Source organism: Carassius gibelio, chromosome B25, assembly GCF_023724105.1.
Source record: "Carassius gibelio isolate Cgi1373 ecotype wild population from Czech Republic chromosome B25, carGib1.2-hapl.c, whole genome shotgun sequence".
Taxonomy (NCBI): Eukaryota; Metazoa; Chordata; class Actinopteri; order Cypriniformes; family Cyprinidae; genus Carassius; species Carassius gibelio.
The window spans coordinates 3,683,214-3,702,806 of NC_068420.1; the positions used below are offsets into that span (position 1 = coordinate 3,683,214).

General features: G+C 36.9%; 2 protein-coding genes and 1 long non-coding RNA gene across 4 annotated transcripts in view; 1 reads left to right on the top strand and 2 right to left on the bottom strand.

The window, feature by feature from the left end:
* The first annotated feature begins 7,354 nt into the window (after nucleotides 1-7,354).
* si:ch211-284k5.2 (sperm axonemal maintenance protein CFAP97D1) lies at nucleotides 7,355-10,916 on the top strand. The gene is made up of 5 exons (XM_052598326.1): nucleotides 7,355-7,603; nucleotides 8,422-8,502; nucleotides 8,657-8,775; nucleotides 10,119-10,302; nucleotides 10,708-10,916. The coding sequence occupies exons 1-5, from the start codon at nucleotides 7,409-7,411 to the stop codon at nucleotides 10,840-10,842; spliced, it is 714 nt and encodes a 237-aa protein (XP_052454286.1). The 5' UTR covers nucleotides 7,355-7,408; the 3' UTR covers nucleotides 10,843-10,916.
* On the bottom strand, nucleotides 8,515-11,461 carry LOC128014645 (uncharacterized). Of its 2 annotated transcripts, XR_008183608.1 has the most exons (4): nucleotides 11,268-11,461; nucleotides 10,889-11,008; nucleotides 8,823-8,931; nucleotides 8,515-8,740 (listed from the first exon to the last, which is right to left on the bottom strand). It is a non-coding gene; the product is annotated as an uncharacterized LOC128014645 (long non-coding RNA). The 2 variants fall into 2 exon arrangements; XR_008183607.1 differs by lacking the exon at nucleotides 8,823-8,931.
* Nucleotides 11,462-17,808: 6,347 nt separating this feature from the next.
* LOC128014018 (neuronal acetylcholine receptor subunit alpha-7) overlaps nucleotides 17,809-19,593 on the bottom strand; it is a 28,265-nt gene continuing 26,480 nt past the window's right edge. The window contains exon 10 of the mRNA XM_052597259.1: nucleotides 17,809-18,669. Coding sequence (XP_052453219.1) covers nucleotides 18,091-18,669 — 579 coding nt within the window. The 3' untranslated portion in view covers nucleotides 17,809-18,090. The remainder of the gene's footprint in view (nucleotides 18,670-19,593) is intronic.

Here is a 19,593-nt window from a genome sequence, read left to right on the forward strand (position 1 = left end):
ACTTGAAGTTTGAACAGTCCATCTAAAAACAAAATCAGTATCATTAAAAAAACATTTTCTCTTGTATCTTGCATGAATATAAAGAAATCAACCACTGCAATTAATAAATTATACATAAATAATACAAATAAATAACTCTTGTAGTTTGAGCAGTACATCTAAAAAAATATATTAATTTATTTAAAAACAAAAAAGCACAACAAATTGGATTAAAATTAAACAAACAATAAAAGTTGCTCAGCTGTGCATTTGGCTGTAAATAGCTATAACACACTATACAGTGCTATGCATCAATATACATCACTATCAGTACAGAGTACTACACATCACTATCTGACTACATCTATTCAGACTTGTCATCATTTATCACAATGCCTCTGTAATAGGAAACTCTCCTCTTAAACTCATGCTGTAATGCGTCTGAAACGCTGTTAATCTGGAGTGTTAGAGAGGAGCGTGATTCCCAGAGATGCACTTATGAAACATTCATTCAGTGTCTACAGGAGAAAGGCCAGAGATGTCAGGACAAACCGCTCTCTGTATCACGAGGAACTGGCCTGCCTTTCCTTCTCCGACTGTGACCTCCTCGCTGTGGAAAAACACCCAGCCTGGAAAAACCAGGAGAGATGTTGGAGGACGAGTCTTCATGGCCAGCAGATCACAAGCCAACTGCTGGGGAAATCAATCCGGAGAAACCAAACGAGAGCGTGCGAGGGAGAGCAGCTGGATATTTTCACAGAGACAAATGAACAGAGCGTCCTCATCCCGGAGGAATCCGAAGCCAGCTCGAGTCAGTCTCTCCACTGGACATCTTTCCAACGCGCGGAGGAAGCAGATCACAGGATATGTTTGTACGTGCAGACGACATAATGAGATTTTGGTCACGGTTCAGTTTACTGGTGCATCATGGGAAAGATTTGTGTCCGCTTCCCCAAGCCAAGAACAAAAAGCCCATCCAGGTTTAGGTTGCGTTCATGTCAGTTTTGTGTATTTATAACTTCATGCTCAGGTGACCAAGTAATGAAAACATAATAAAATAATAATAATAATAAATACACATCAGAAATGACTGGGATCGACTCTCCAGGGATCTCCTGCAAACAGATGGAGAATCTGAGCTTTCTCCACACCCCTCTGACCTGGACAAATTGCCCCGCGGGCGGCTGCGATCGTTTTTCAATATCTGCTGTGACCTTTGACCCCCAGCGGAGGAGGCGGGGTCAACACAAGGACATCAATTAAATGCAGGGAATCGCTTGTCAGTTATTATTTTTATCCAATCAATAGAGAGCAGGGCTTTTGTCCGGCCCAGTGTGAGGGAGGCTGCTCCGTTTGACACGATCAATGTTATACTAGCAGCGTCTATAAAACACTCCAGCTCTGTGTGTGTGTGTGTGTGTGTGTGTGAGTGTGAGTGTGAGTGTGTGTGTGTGTGTGTGTGTAAATGCCTCATTCATTCATTCAGTATTCAGGGAGATCACTAGGAGGTTTTCTCAGGGTGTTATGAGTGTCTTTTAGAGTGTTCATAGTGGTTTCTGGGGCATTGCTAGATTAGTAGTTGCTAATGTGTCTTAGGTGGTTGCTAGGGTATTGCTAGAGTATACATAGCAGTTGCTAAGGCCTTGCTAAGATGTTCGTGGTGGTTACTAAGGCGGTGTTGGTGGTTGGTGTTGGCATTGCTAGAGTTATAATAGTTGTTTCTAGGGCATTGTTAATATGTTCACATCAGTCTGTAGGGTGTTGCTAGGGTATTATGGGTGGTTGCTAGGGTATACATGGCGGTTTCTAGGGCATTGCTAAAACGTTTGTGGTGGTTGCTTGGGAGGAGGTTCTTAGGTCATTGCTATGGTGTTCATAGCGATTTCAACGGCATTCCTGTGGTTTACATGTTGGTTGCTAGAGTGCGATGGGTGGTTGCTAGGATATAGCTAGGGTGTTCAAAGTGGTTTATAGGGTGTTTACAGGATAGTGGTTAATAGGGCAATGTCAGGGTGTTTATGGCTGTTGCTATGACATTACTAGGGTGTTCATTATGGTTGCTAGGGTGTTGTGGGTAGTTGCTACGCTGATCATGTTGGTTGCTAGGGTGTACATAGCAGTTGCTAAGACCTTGCTAAGATGTTTGTGGTGATTACTTAGGCGGTGTTGGTGGTTGGTCTTGGCATTGCTAGAGTTATCATAGAGTTTTCATACTTTTTAGGGCATTGTTCACATCAGTTTCTAGGGTGTTGCTAAGGTATTAAGGGTGGTTGCTAGGGTATACATGGCAGTTGCCATGGCATTGCGAAAACGTTTGTGGTGGTTGCTTGGAAAGTGGTTGCTAGGGCATTGCTATGGTGTTCATAGTGATTGCTATGGGCATTATTAGGGCATTGTCAGGGTGTTTATGGCTGTTGCTATGGCATCACTAGGGTGTTCATGATGCTTGCTAGGGTGTTGTGGGTAGTTGCTACGCTGTTCATGGTGGTTGCTAGGGTGTAGATAGCAGTTGCTAGGGCATTACTAAGAAGTTTGTGGTGGTTGCTAGGACATTGCTATGTTGTTCTTAGCGATTGTTATGACATTCCTATTGTTTACATGTTGGTTGGTAGGGTGTTATCGGTGGTTGTTAGGGTGTTCATAGTGGTATCTAGGGTGCTGATAAGATGCTTATTTGGTTTCTAGGAAATTGTTTAGTAGTTAAGGTAGGCATTGTTAAAGCTGCGGTAGGGAACTTTTGACGCTCTAGCGGTTAATAAACAGAACTGCTTGCGTCTTGCGGAAGAACATTGTAGCCGGAACTACTTCTCTCTGTTTATGTCTATGAAGAATCACAAAGGTACTGGGTTACTCCGCCGCGGTACCCCCGAAGCAATCTAAAATAGTCCGAATATAAACACTTATTATAGGTGCACCCTAGTGATTCAGGACAAGCTAAAAACACGGTTTGGAAAATGGATTCATGGTGTACTCGCTTATTATGTTCATTTTTCTACATTTTGAACACAAACAAAGTTACGGACCGCAGCTCTGATTGGTTGTTTTTTACCGGGAGTGGATGAATTTCTGCAAATGGCAATAGGACACTGGGAGGAGCCAGAGGAGCTTGATTTTTTCACAGATTATCTGTCTCATATTCTACTGTCAGGACATAATGACAGGTTTAATAAATATGTAAAAAATATATTTTTACAAAAGTTCCCTACAGCACCTTTAACGTGTTCATGGCAGTTGCTAGGATATTGTGGTTTAGAGGCTAGGGTGTTGCTAAGGCAGTTGTGTGGCCAATTCTAGGGTGTACATTACAGTTGCAGTTGCTAGGGTATTTTATGAATGGCTGCTTTAGCATTGCTTGAGTGTTGTGGATGATTGCTAGGGTGTTGGTGGGAGCTAAGAGTGGTTGCCAAGACATTTGTATTTTTTTCTAGTGTGATGCTAGTGCAGTGGTTGCTGGGGCATTGCCAGGTTGTTTAATGTGGTTTCTCTGTTCCTAGAGTGTTGTGAGTGGATGCTAGGGCCATTACTAGGGTGTTCAGGGTGGTTGCTAAGGTGTTGTGTGGGAAGCTAAAGCTGTTGCTAGGGTGCTCACAGTGGTTGTTAGGGTGTTCAAGGTGGTTGCTAAGGCATCAAGTTTAAGTTTATTTATTCATAAAGCATCACTAGGGTGTTCAGGGTGGTTGCTAGATGGTAGAAGCCCAGATTATCTGCTGGTGGGCAGTTCTGTTCTCTGAGGAATTATCAGTTTATTCAGCGCACACACGCGCACGCGCGCGCACACACACACACACACACACACACACACACACACACACACACACACACACACAGACAGACAGACACACACACACACACATGCACACACACACACACAGACACACACACTCACACAGACACACACACACACACACGCACACACGCACACGCACACACACACACAGACACTCACACACAGACACACACGCACACACACACACACACACACCCAGACACACACGCACACACACACACACACACACACACAAACACAGACACACACAAACACAGACACACACGCACACACACACACACACACACACAAACACAGACACACACGCACACAGACACGCACACACACACAGGAGCAGCAGTTGGAGAAACCTAACAATTGATTTTATGACAACGGAAAGACAAAGAGTCGGAGAGAAAAAGAAAGGCACTGTTCCAAAATATACAAAAGCAGTTTCTAAGGCAGCATCTCTGAAATGCAGCCTCATAAGTGAGTGATCTAAAAACACTCTGCATGGACAGAAAAACAACGGAGCTCTGCGTGAGAGACTAGACTCAATATTTGCATATCGCTAAGATAACGAGTGCCATGATGCTCTAATTAAATATAAATACATATGCATAATTTAAGTTCATTTAATTTAGATTTAGGTATTCCTCTCAAGGTGTCCACCATCTTGCAATGCATTCTGGGATTGCCTTCACCTTGATGAATACATGCAATTCTGCCTGATAATTTCTGATGTATCTTATGAGGCAGCGTTATTATGCTACCTAGATTTTGAAGCATTTATGATGCCTTAAAATGCTGCCTACTAAGCTCACTAACTGTGTTGTAATCTACTTCAAATGATCACAAGCCTCTGGCAATCACAGCATGGTTTCACGGTCACCTCAATCTGACGTGCTTGTTCTCCAAACATGAGGCGAGCGAGGTGTGTTTGCAGAAGCACCTTTATGATGCTGGTAAAACAGCAGCAGACATCAGCACACAGAAGCCCAACGCACGAATCCTCCTCAAACCCTCTTCAGGTCAGCTCGAGTGTGTGTGATGCTGTCAAAACCACATTCTCCATGTGAGAGAAACTGTAAGGGCAGAAATCACACGGGAAGCTCAGTTTAAAGAAAAGGAAACAGTGACGTTGTGGAAGAGGATCTGAAGTTAAACTTTTAATTGCAGATATTTGTATTTTAGCGAATCAGAGCAAAGTTCAGTAATTTTAGATCCCAAACCCAAGTTTTTTATTTTTACATGCAGAGAATCCATAAACTCACAAGATCAGCACAAACTCTAGAAGAGACATCTGTGAGATTCCAGTCTTTTCCTGAGGAGAGATGTATAAGGAGTCAAACAAACGACTCTTCTTTTAATCTAGAAAAAATAAACTGAGAGAGAAAAGACCTGCACTACACATCTGGAGTAATAAACCATAGAATTGTCTCTTTTATAAATAATTGCTTGAACACTATGACAAGAACTGTGTAACACCTACAATGTTAATGAACATAATATTATGGAAGCATGTTTCGGCCATAAAAAAAAAGAAAATAAAAAGCTAACTGTGGCCTTTTACCTCACAATTCAGACTTTTTCTTAAAGCTGTGAGAAAGTCAGAATTGTGATAAAGTTATTTTTTATGTTATTTTTTATTCTGTGACACAAACAAAAATAAAACGTCAGAATCGACATGTAAAGACAAATTTGGAGAAAAAAAGTTTTAATTATGAGAACTTGGAATTGTGAGAGAAAAAAAAATCTGAATTGTGATACTCTGAAGTTTGAGAGAAAAGTTGTTGCAATTACGTTTTTAAAATAAAGTCTAAAGTCTAATTTGTTTTTATTCCACAAGCTTACATTTAATTAGCTGAATAACGACACTGTTACCTTCTGTACAGCTGCTTTAAAATTGAATTTACTTCATAATTGATTAATTTTACAACACAAAGACTGTTATTTTTCTGGTTATTAATGTCAAGCTGCTTTGGAACAATCTGCATGTCAGGACTTCAATATTTCTTCTTGCAACTGTTTTAACAAAAAAACGTGGCTGACATGCCTCGAATGCTTTCCTGTTAACGTTATAATCGTGCTGTCTGCTGAGCAGATGTTTGTCATTCAGCTAAACAGCACGACTGCATGGAAAGCTGTCAAATGCAGCGGTATAATCCGGAGAGGCTGCTGCTATTCTCTGGGACTCTGCACACTTTACTGGCCTGCAAACCATGGCTGCTTTCCTTCAGATCAACAGATGAGGGAATCCCACCATCTGGTGGTCATCAGAGGAACACGAACATCATCTCCTGCAGCACCTCTCATTCTCCTTGGGTCTGGATCAACTCTGTTTCAATTTGTTCTGTTCAGAAGGACAAAATCGAATTCACTTTGACTTGTTTTATTCAGCTGTTTCGAGCAATTAAGCATCAGCTGAATCACATCAGAATCAAACCAGCTGCAGATAGACATGACACTACTCTGGGAGACTGCAGAAGAGAGACCGGGGCTAGTTGTCACATTTTTGTGACAATATGCCTCTATAGAGGGACTGATTTGTTTTGGAATATGAATTACCATTTAAAAAAGCCATATTTCACAGTATTCAACATACATTACACACACACACACACACACCACTGGGAAATATTAAATATTCACTGAGGTAAAAAAATAAAATAAAACCTACAACAAGCCCTGGTCTGCCCTATTTCTTCACCGTATTCCCATTGTGCTTCTCATGCCAGATGCTCACCTCACAGCGCTCAGTGAAGGCAGTGGGCTGAGGACTTCACAGAGACCTGATCTCTTCTGCTGGGATACAGGTGCAGGTACAGGTGAGCCGTGAGGGGTCTCTGGAGGCGCTCCAGACCATCTGCTGTGAGGAACATCTCAATACAACAGCACACCTTCTGAACTCTGAAGCACAGCTGAGCCCTGACTGCTGAAGGGATCAACATTCCGATTTATAACATCTCAAAGATTCTAAAAGCGGAAACAGAACTCTAAATTCCAAAGGGACTAGAATTTAGCAGAGATGCTCATGACATGTCCCTAACAAATACAGCAACTACTAAATTGTCCCTAGCAATAATTTTTATAAATAAAAAAAATTATATAGCCTACTGTGTGTGCATGCAACCAATTTGGGCCGCATCTGAAATAAGTCACACTACTGAGAAGATTAAGTAAATATGCTTTTCATGACATACATTTAAGTACATAAGTATAAAAGTGTTTAAAATACACGTGCGCAGTTAATGATTTAACGTTTCAGTAAGCCTCCCAAAGACGGAGAAAGAAATGATTGCACAATAAGGGGTTGCATTATAATGTGCATGCACTTTCATTGCTTACTACGCCAGCAGGGGGCAAACACCTCAGGCAATTATTAACAAACCAGAAATTTCGCTGAAATAATAATACCTTTAATCTTCTTAAAACGTTTTTAATTTTTTTTAAAAATAATATGATACATTATGGTTAGCCTATAAATATTTTGTTATGCATATAAAATAGCAACTACAAAAATAAATTTCTAAGGACACATTTTTTTTTTCAAGTTTTTTAAATAAAATGTACTTTTAAACCGGTTGGTCCGTTAGTTTTACAAACAAAAACACTTCTGTTGTCGCTAAAGGTGGTTGCTAGGGACGATAAACATCTTTTAATATGATACTGCTATCTACCAATCAGCATCCAGGACGCGAGGTGCTGTTTTATAAACAGAGACCAGCCAAAAGCAGTCTGAGTCTGTCAAACAGAAGTCAAGAGATGCACAGATCCTACGAGCCGCTGAAACCTGCGACCAACAAATACCTGCAGCAGAGATGGGACCAGACGCGCTACGAGGACCACCGCAGCAAGGTTTCTGACGCTCCACGTGCACGCTTCTCTCATTATCCTGTCTGGTATTGCTTTAAAACGAATTTGGGCAGCTATTATAAAGTGTCATTTATTTCTGTGATGCGCAGCTGTATTTTCAGCATCATACTTCCAGTCTTCAGTGTCACAGATCTTCAGAAATCATGAAAATATGATGATTTTTAACATTTCTGATTATTATCAATGTTGAAAACACACGTGCTGGACAATATTTCTGTGGAAACTGTGATGCACTTAGTTTGGGGTAAGTAAAATTAATGTTAAAAACCGTCAGTAAAGACATTTATGATGTTACAAACGTTTTCAATGTCAAAAAAAATGCTGTTCTTTGTGTTCAAAGAATCCTGAAAAATAAAATGCATGACGGTTTCTTAAAATAACGAGCAGCTCAACTGTTTTCAACATTCATAATAAGAATAAATGCTAAAAATCAGCATATTAGAATGATTTCTGAAGGATCAGACTGCCGCAAATCCAGATTTTTTCACAGAGATAAATTACATTTTAACAGATAATCACATAGAAAGCATTTATTTTAAATGTTAAAAATATTTCACATTTTTTACAGTATTTCTGATTCATATACATGCAGCCTCGATCAACAGAAGAGTCAAAAACATAAATATTATTCCACATTTTGACCAGTGGTGTGTTCAACTTAAATGTTTATTTTTAAATTTAGACTGAAATCCTGATAGAGAAATGCAATCTGAAATACAGGTGCACCGCTGAAATTATGTTCTTCCTGTATTTACATCTACAGTAAGTGTTTAATTTTCTCTCTCTATTTCATTTCTAAGGTGCGAGAGGCCAAACCGGTGGTCGACACCAAGGGCATCCAAACGCCTGCACATATTCAGCACAAACTGAAGAAATTCCAGGTGACTCATTAATCCATATATAAACAAGAATGTATTACACATTTATTTCTCTGCAACTAATTACAATGCACTCATATGTCAATTTATAGATGCATTTAAAAACATTTCAGATTCATGCATTCAAATGTATGAAATGAGTTTGTGTGGTTTCCAGGTGCAGGAAGAGAGGATGTTCATCATTGAGAGAGACAATCATCTCCTGGCGTCCAAACTGGCGGCGATCTCTCGCTCCAAAGGCCTGGTGGACCACAGGAACATTTACCCAGAGTGCAGGTGTTTGTGTGATTGTCAGTGTTTAGTAAACACAGGAACACACTGACCTGGTTACCAGCGGTTTATCTGAGAAGGGTTTCTGGTGTCTTTCTCATGTCATCTGCGATTGCAAACTGACGGGATGAATTATTCATGGGGGCTGGTGACAAAGCCTTTCTGAATTATTGAGAGACACATAAGCTATTCTCCATCAAAGCTGAGGGATCTGCTCGGTGGATGGGTTGTGGCCTTACCGCTTGTGTTTTTTGTACACTATGATGGAAGGAATGGTGAACTGTTTGACTGTTTAAAAAAGGTTTGACTTCAGTTCCATGCACAATATGTAAAAACTATATAAGTAATACAGTGTTATTTTAGTTTAATTAATATAATACAATACTTTAAAGTGGTTTTTATTTGTACTTTAGTTGAACAATTTCTATTTTTTTTTTTTTTCAATTTTCTGTCTCAATTTTAGTTAAAGTTATAAGTTATTTTATTTTAAAAAGTTATTTTGTGATTTTATTTTGTTGAGTCTATATAGTATAGCCTAATTTTTTTATTGATAAATTTTTTTTAGTAAGAAATGGCCAGACACACTACATTTTGAATTATTTTTCATATTTTGTGTTTTCATAGTTAAAGTTTTAGTAATTTTGTTGTTTTTGATTTTCAGTTTTTAATATCTGTATAGTGTTTTGTATAAATTATTATTTAGAATATTTTTTATAATATACTGAATTCGTTTTTATTTCATCTTTAATTTTAATTTTGTTGCGTATTGTGATTCTCCCCCCCCCTAATTTTCTTTATTCTTTTCTCATCTTTTCTTTTTAAATATGTCTATATAGTATTTTTATTTCTAACCTTTATTCATATTTTGTATTTTTTTATATGCTCCGTTTTCTTTCTCCAGTTAAGGTTTAAGTAGTTTTTATTTTTTAGCAGTTTCATAAATTTTTTAATACTTGTCATTTATAATATTTTTTACAGTAATTAGAATTATTTTAATGCTTTCAGTTTTAGTAATTTTATGGTGCTTTTGTGATTTTTCAGCAGGTTTTTGTTTGTAAATATGTCTTTATATATATGACTCTGGAGCATAAAAGCAGTCATAAGTATCACAGGTTTATTTGTAGCAAACTTTAAAGATGATTTTCTCTATATTTAGATTTTTTTTGCTCCCTCAGATTCCAGATTTACAAATAGTTGTATCTCAGACAAATATTGTCAATTAAAAAAAAAAAAAAAAACCTCATGACTGGTTTTGTGGTATATATTTTATATTATTTAAATTCATGTAAAGTTTAATTACAGTAACACAAATATGATGTTTTAATAGATTTATTTACCCTGTATTACAGTCTGAATGCTGAGAAAAGGAGGGAGAGGCTTCTTCAGGTGACCCACGAAAACCAGGCGATCTATCAGCGAATCACGACGCAGAAATCCGACTACAGGAGGGAACTCTGGGAAGAAGACTGGGAAAGAGTGGAGCGAAGGAGAGACGACATCGCACGCTTCCCACGAGGAGTGAGCAATAAACAGGTCTGATCCTAATTCACACCTATAAGGGTTAAAACTGTTCATTCTCTTTAAAATCTCAATGGTGTCATCACTTACTCAAATATATGGCTCTTGTAAACATCTGCTTTTGTGCTACATGAAAGAAAGAAGAGCTTGGAACAATATGTCAAAAAAATACATGATGAAGTGTTCTTTTAAAGTGCACATTAATTGAACTTTCACATATAAAAATGATATTGTGATTCATAGTTTTTTTTTTTTTTTTTAATTGAACCATATAGTAACTAAATCTTAAAATGAAATTAGTCTTCATTAACTCCGCCCTTTTCTTACAATCTTCTGAAAGAATACAGAAGAAAAGATCAGTCGCTATTCCGTTTCATTACGACTTTAAAGTTAAATGAATGTGAATTTTCTCTGTCCTAGAAATCTACAAAGTGTGTGAAGTTCTCTGGAGGGACATCTGGACAGAGTCAGCGCTCGTCCAGCGGTGTTGAAGACGACAGCGGAGAAACCACAGAAGATCCAACACCACAACACTCACCACAACCAGCCACATGAACTCAAGAGTTACACTAAACACCAGACACCTGTGAAATAAACTCACCTGGGTTAAATGAAGCCCTTGAAGTGAAGTGCTGATCTTTTGTCTTTGTTTTCTATGGTTTTCAAAGCCACGTTCATTTGTTCATCCATTCACTACACTGATACTGGAACACTTGCTGGACTGAAGAATGTAAATGCAGTATGATTTAAAGATCTCAAAACCAGTTAACAACACACTGTGACTAAAAGAAAACACTTAAAGATGACATGAACCATTTCGTACAGTATATAGCATATATAACCCATTTAAATTATGATGTAAATTAATTATTTAAAAAAATCTATTTATCCTAATTTTCACCAATGAAAGTGACATATTTCCCAAATTTTTTTTTTTTTTTTTTGCATAATACTCATCCGAAAAATAAATAGGATCTCACGTTGTGTCAACCACGTTTACACACTTAAGACCAAGTTCGATTTATGGCGTTTTTCCGGTCTCCTCTGGTGTTACAAAAATTATCTCAAACTTGCTCAGGACCTGCAATTAAGAGACATATATCACAATATGATCTGATTTGCTCTACGTTAAATTTACAGCACTAGCCTCCTTATTTTTGTGGCGTGGAAGTAAGCTTTACTTGAATGTGCGCGACTTCCGGTCCATTAGCCGCTACTCTAGAAGAGTAAAGTGAATTGTAAAATTATTTGCGCTACAAATCAGCTTGTGTATGGTTCGGAATATAAATTAAAATAAAATATTAACAAATATCAGTTTTCAGTATAAAACAACATAACGGACTTATGTACAATTAAAATAACTGAAGCTAATGAGACCGGAAGCTGCGCACATAAATGACCGCGCTAGCTCTTACGTTAAAAATAAGGCGGAAACTCAATTAAGGTCTGTTTTAACAGCGGATATTTTCTTTATACTTAAAAGACACACAAGACTGAGACATCCATCTCTTGAGTTATGGCTGAAAACCTCTTCCTCGTTGTACACTATAGCTCACTAAGACTAGAGCAAATGTAGATCATCTCTCATCCACTGGATGGCAACACAAGCATGTCTGTTGAACAAATTGAATCTCCCACATTCTGCTGAAGCCTGAAAAAGAAAGAGGAGTACAGCAGAAATCATGTCAAGATGAACAGACCTAGATATTGCAGTTCGTACGGTTTGTATGGATTGATCGATGACAGAACAGTCAAGCAGCACGCATCTCTTTTATTCATTTAACATACCAGAAAATAACAGTATTTGATGAAGTTTGGTCTTGTGGTTTATTGCCCAGGAGGCATGTGAGGTTATTTAAAGCATTTATTAAAAGTTTTTTGGCAAAAGATTCCAAATATGCGTTGTTCTTCTCTTGAAAAAAAACATACGACTTCTGCTATGAATTAATGACAAACAGAAATAATGTAATACATAATTAAAACTTTGAAATAGTCTTTAATTTAAAATGTAATAGTTGTTTCCTGTGATATATATATATATATATATATATATATATATATATATATATATATATATATATATATATATATACTATGTGATATATGTAACTATTCCTGTTTTTTTTTTTTTTAAATAAATCTCTCTTCAGCTCACCATGGCTGCATCTATTTGATAAAAATGCAGTCAAAATCGTGAAATATTATTAACATTTAAAATAGCTGTTTTCTGTGTGAATACATTGTAAAATATAATTTATTTCTGTGATGCACAGCTGAATTTTCAGAATCATTACTCCGGTCACATGATCTTCAGAAAGCATTGTAATAAACGAAAAATAGCCTAAATAGAGCTTACAATTAATCAAGCTAGTCTTAAAACCAAGGAAAGCTATTATTCTGCTGGTTTACATACTTAATCTCCTCATTAAAACTAATTAACTTAACCAAACCTGATCTGTCTGGTGGACAGTTAATACCAGCAACTCAACTGAATGATTTCCATGTTCATGAACAATATTTACATGGAATACCAGTGAAAACGGTAAATCCATGGTAATACCATTGTACTTTGTTATTGGAGCCAGTTTTTGGAGGCCACATGCCAAATTTAGCAACTTAATTAAGCGACAATTATTCTTCTGAGCGCTAAAACTTTAGCCAGCTGAACACAACACTTGCTTGTAAGGCAGAAAAAATGCTTTCCTAAAATCTGGGAAGCGCCGTTGTTTCCATCCTCCAAGAGGACGAGCCAGTATTTCCCGTCTGTTCCTTGACCTTGGTTTTCCTCTCTCTCTCTCTCTCTCTCTCTCTCTCTCAGTGCTTCTCCAATCACTCCAGCTTTCTGCCAGTCTCTCATTCTGAATGTCTCTGTCGTTCTCCTTCAGGTCCATAAAGCCAGAGCCGTGTAGGACAATAACTGAAGGAGCTAATGACGCCAGACTGAGTTGATGTGTGAGCGTTCTCGCCTGTTTAACTGCTCTGATGGATTATTCGGGAGAACAGATGCCCATTGCGGCCCCCTCTGGCAGATTTCATCAAAATCTGGATCCTCTCTGCTATTTCCCCCACGAGATTCATCAGACGTTCAGCAGGAGTTAATGATGCAGAAAGGTTATACATACAGTTGCATATCTTTTCCTAAAAAAGAAGTCATCAGATAGATTTGATGTGTTGGAAATGACTTAAATTTGAGCTTAATTCATGTTGTAGATGGGGAGATTTTGCCTTGAACAATGAACAGTGCATTGAATTTCAGTCCATTCCTCACACAACCTATCAAAAAAATGGCATATGTCTTGATAAGCAGACACAAGTTGCATCTTCTGATCAACACAAACATTGGTGTATACAATATTGCTGTGCATCTGACAAACTTGGTATGAAATGCAATAACCTAAAAAGCTTCTGAAATCCTTTCTACCAAAAACAGTCACATAAAACAGAATATCATAATAGAAAAATACATTTATTCATACGGGGTTCACAAACCAGAGAGTACAGGCACAGGAGACCTGAAATACAATGAGATGTTGAGAAACCGAGGCACAAACTTGATTCTGAATGACAACCTTAAGTCTGAACCTTCAAAAGGAATTGTTCACCCAAAAAATGAGCCTTTGCTGAACACGTGTTCATGAAAAAGCACATTTTGAGTCTGTCAGGCCTGAAAAACAAGCACAACATGATGCTGCGGGGTCTAAAACACTTTTAATTCGAAGAATGAGAAAGTTGATTATTACATCGACAATACAATTTGTAATGAAAAAGCTGAATTGATTTAGAAAATAATTCCAAATAGGAGCATTTTCAGGCGATTGGACCCCACAGAACTCAACGAAAACTTAATTTCAACACAGTCTTGAGAACTCTACTTGAGAACGTACTACACAGGGAAACAACGTACAACACACATCACAATTAAAACCTGTATTGCAGCTTATTATGAGTTATTAACTCTCAAAGATCTACAGGTTTAATGACCATCTCTTACTGAATCATTATATTCATTCATTGAGTCCTGTCAGTTGATTTACACATTAAACACCACATCGTTAACATACTTAGGGCTGAGTAATATACAGTAGCTAACAAAATACCTGCTTTTGCTCTAAAATATGATAAAAAGGTTTCTTTTGTCAATCAGAGCCATCATTTCACATGAAGCAGGTTCAAAATAAATCTAGAATTAAAGGAACAATGACATGTAATGATTTGAATAAATATGCACGCTATTTTAGTCTTATTTATATTCCACTTATATATATATATATGTGTGTGTGTGTGTGTGTGTATATATATATATATATATATATATATATATATATATATTTATATATATTATTCTTTGATTTCAATTTAATTTCCTTTGTTCCATTTTTATCAAATTTTTGGTTAGTGTTAAACGCATTTTTAAATTTTTTTATTATTTTTTTATTATAATAATAATTATAATAATTTTTATTTATTTATATTTATATTTAATTTATTATATTTTAGTTGCAATTATATTAAGTGGCAAATTTTTTATTTTTGTTAAGTATTAATTTTTACTTATTTTATTTTATTTGTTTTTAATAGTTTTAATTTTAGTTAAGGATAATAATGACATATACTATATACTATGTACCACAGCAGTAATGACTTTATGAACTACTTTACTTCTAAAATCGATACTATTAGAGATAAAATTGCAACCATTCAGCCGTCAGCTACAGTTTCGCATCAGACAGTGCACTATAGACCCCCTGAGGAACAGTTCCACTCATTCTCTACTATAGGAGAGGAAGAATTGTATAAACTTGTTAAATCATCTAAACTTACAACATGTATGTTAGACCCTATACCATCTAAGCTCTTAAAAGAGGTGCTTCCAGAAGTCGCAGATCCTCTTCTGACTATTATTAATTCCTCATTGTCATTAGGATATGTCCCCAAAACCTTCAAACTGGCTGTTATTAAGCCTCTCATAAAAAAGCCACAACTTGACCCCAGAGAACTAGTTAATAATAGACCGATCTCGAATCTCCCTTTTCTGTCCAAGATACTAGAAAAGGTGGTATCCTCACAATTATATTCCTTCTTAGAGAAAAATGGTATTTGTGAGGATTTCCAGTCAGGATTTAGACCGTATCATAGTACTGAAACTGCTCTCCTTAGAGTTACAAATGATCTGCTCTTATCATCTGATCGTGGGTGTATCTCTCTATTAGTTTTATTGGATCTTAGTGCTGCGTTTGACACAATTGACCACAACATTCTTTTGCATAGACTTGAACACTTTGTTGGCATCAGTGGAAGTGCATTAGCATGGTTTAAATCGTACTTATATGACCGCCATCAGTTCGTAGCAGTGAATGAAGATGTATCATATCGATCACAAGTGCAGTATGGAGTACCTCAAGGCTCAGTTCTAGGGCCGCTACTCTTCACGCTTTATATGTTACCCTTGGGAGATATCATCAGGAAACATGGTGTTAGCTTTCACTGTTATGCTGATGATACTCAGCCCTCTATTTCTTCGCGGCCCGGTGAAACACACCAATTTGAAAAACTAATGGAATGCATAGTCGATATAAAAAATTGGATGACGAGTAATTTCTTACTGCTAAATTCAGAAAAAACAGAGGTGTTAATCATAGGGCCTAAAAACTCTACTTGTAATAACCTAGAACACTGTCTAAGACTTGATCGTTGCTCTGTCAATTCTTCGTCATCAGTTAGGAACCTAGGTGTGCTACTTGATCGCAATCTTTCCTTAGAAAGCCACGTTTCTAGCATTTGTAAAACTGCATTTTTCCATCTCAAAAATATATCTAAATTACGGCCTATGCTCTCAATGTCAAATGCAGAAATGTTAATCCATGCATTTATGACTTCAAGGTTAGACTATTGTAATGCTTTATTGGGTGGTTGTTCTGCACGCTTGGTAAACAAACTACAGCTAGTCCAAAATGCAGCAGCAAGAGTTCTTACTAGAACCAGGAAGTATGACCATATTAGCCCGGTCCTGTCCACACTGCACTTGCTCCCTATCAAACATCGTATAGATTTTAAAATATTGCTTATTACTTATAAAGCCCTGAATGGTTTAGCACCTCAGTATTTGAATGAGCTCCTTTTACATTATACTCCTCTACGTCCGCTACGTTCTCAAAACTCAGGCAATTTGATAATACCTAGAATATCAAAATCAACTGCGGGCGGCAGATCCTTTTCCTATTTGGCGCCTAAACTCTGGAATAACCTACCTAACATTGTTCGGGAGGCAGACACACTCTTGCAGTTTAAATCTAGATTAAAGACCCATCTCTTTAACCTGGCATACACATAACATACTAATATGCTTTTAATATCCAAATCCGTTAAAGGATTTTTAGGCTGCATTAATTAGGTAAACTGGAACCGGAAACACTTAACATAACATGTACCTTCTACATCATTAGAAGAATGGCATCTACGCTAATATTAGTCTGTTTCTCTCTTATTCCGAGGTAGCCACCAGATCCAGTCTGTATCCAGACCAGAGGGTCACTGCAGTCGCCCGGATCCAGTACGTATCCAGACCAGATGGTGGATCAGCACCTAGAAAGGACCTCTACTGCCCTGAAAGACAGCGGAGACCAGGACAACTAGAGCCCCAGATACAGATCCCCTGTAAAGACCTTGTCTCAGAGGACCACCAGGACAAGACCACAGGAAACAGATGATTCTTCTGCACAATCTGACTTTGCTGCAGCCTGGAATTGAACTACTGGTTTCGTCTGGTCAGAGGAGAACTGACCCCCCAACTGAGCCTGGTTTCTCCCAAGGTTTTTTTCTCCATTCTGTCACCGATGGAGTTTCGGTTCCTTGCCGCTGTCGCCTCTGGCTTGCTTAGTTGGGGTCACTTCATCTACAGCGATATCATTGACTGGATTGCAAATAAATGCACAGACACTATTTCAACTGAACAGAGATGACATAACTGAATTCAATGATGAACTGCCTTTAACTATCATTTTGCATTATTGAGACACTGTTTCTCCAAATGAATGTTGTTCAGTGCTTTGGCGCAATGTATTTTGTTTAAAGCACTATATAAATAAAGGTGATTGATTGATTGATTGATACTATATAATAAATATTAAACAGCAATATGTAGAAATTGCAGTAGCTTGCATTTTCAGTTTTTTTTTTTACTTCAAACTTACACGTTTAATTTGAATTATTGCCACTTCTTTATAACTATTTGTGAAATTTAATGACAATCTCCATGTGAAAATTGTTTCAAAGTAGGGCTGCAAAACAATTAATCGCAATTAATGTGTTCTGTGTGTATATATATATATATATATATATATATATATATATAAATATATATTTATTTATTATGCATATATAAATATAGACACTATATGTACAAAATGTATTTGTATATATATATATATAATTTGTATTATATATAAATATACAGTATTTTACATATAAATCTAACATATGTAATTGTGTGTATAAATATATAATAAATACACAGTGCGCACATATATAATTGTGATTAATCTTTTTGCAGTCAAGGTAAATAAATGTTTTCAGTGTAGTAAAACATCTTTAAATGCTATAGCAAATAACGAACAAGAAAAATTGTGAAGAATAAATAGTAAATAAAAAATTTAAAATCACGTTGCTTGCTTTCGATATATATCGCTCAGCTCTAGTTAGCATGTTTTATTAGCGCACTCCAAGACTAGAATCTCAGTTGCGGCTGAGCGACATAAAAACCACAACAACAACAACAAAAAAAAAAACAGCGAAGTCCATCAAGCATCAAGTGAAGAAATCTTTCGAAATGGCTTCTACAAAATTTGGTGCCGACATCAGGATCCCGATGGTGCAGAGGATGGTGAAAATGGAGAACGCCATTAAACACAAGCGGTCGATCACCGCCGCCGCGAACTTCCACTCGTTACACACGGTCTCGTCCTCGTCCTGATTGCGAAATCTTTTAGCGATATATCGCACCTCCTCCAGAATTTTTGCCAGTTCCAGTTCCAAAGCCCCGCCCACAATGCCACTGTTGACCCGCCCCCCGGTCCCGGCCCCGCCCCCGAGTGAGGGCATGGTGGCCCCCGGCAGCAGCACGTCTTCTTCGGCGGAGGCCATGATTCGACCGCAGAGGACACTGTGCGACTCGTGGGAAGATGCGTAGTGGACTCCCTCCATGCCTCTGAAGCCGATGTACAGCATGTTACTGGGCTGCAGCGCCCCCTGGCTGACGGAGAGCTCCACGCTGGACACGCTCCCGCGCCGAAGGGGTTTGTTGTGGCAGGCCAGTCGAATGCGCTCCTCTCCGGGCCGGCGCATGCGCAGGAACCAGGCGCACCAGTTCAGAAGCAGAACACGGGTCTAGACGACAAAACACAACAATACAGTGCGCCAACAGAGCATTTTCACACTTAATCCACATTTCAAAATATATTATGTATGAAATAAAAATAACTCACAAAAAAAAAAAAAAATGCTTCGGAAACGCTTTTTGTATCTAAAATCAAAAATACACACAGGATTCAAAAATATAAATATATTATTCATGTGATAAAATCAAAATACTCATTACCATTAAAAATGAAAAGTATTTGAAAACCTAATCCACAGTTACAGATATATTAATTATAAAAAAATAAAATAAAAAATAAAATATTAATTCTGTGGAAATATAAAACTTTTGTAACTAAAATTATTAATACATTATATACTACATAATTAAATGTATTATTGTAATAAAAAAATAGACACTCATTATCATTCAAATGAAAACAAAGAAATAAATAAATTACGTTTAAAAATAAATAAATGAATGAACAAATAAATAAATGCTTTGATAATGTAAAAAAAAACAACAACCAGAATTAACAATGTAATACATTATTTATGTAAAAAAAACTTAATTGTCATTATTAAAAATTAAAACAAACAAACAAACAAACAAATTGTTGCTTGCTTTGGTAATTTAAAGCTTTTGTATAAAAATTATAATAGAAAACAGAATTAAAAATATAAATATATATTATTAATGTAATAACAACCAAAATAGTCATCATTAAAAATGAAAACTAATAAGGAAATGACATTTAAACTAAATAAATTAATAAACGCATGAATCAGCAAATAACCTAAGCACGCTTAAAAGACTACTGTACATTATTTCATGATTAGTTGACCTGAAAAAAAAAACAAATGCTTAGGAAATGTGTAGCTTCTGCAGCAAAAATTAAAATCACATATTAATAATATGAATATAATAAAAATAAAATAATAAATAAAAAGCTA

What these genes read in the sequence shown, in the direction of transcription:
- si:ch211-284k5.2 (XM_052598326.1), top strand. Translation starts at nt 7,409, where the DNA reads ATGATACTGCTATCTACCAATCAGCATCCAGGACGCGAGGTGCTGTTT. An exon ending in ACAAACTGAAGAAATTCCAG is followed by an intron (nt 8,503 to 8,656) that starts GTGACTCATTAA and finishes TGTGGTTTCCAG; the next exon opens with GTGCAGGAAGAGAGGATGTT. An exon ending in GAGGAGTGAGCAATAAACAG is followed by an intron (nt 10,303 to 10,707) that starts GTCTGATCCTAA and finishes TCTCTGTCCTAG; the next exon opens with AAATCTACAAAGTGTGTGAA.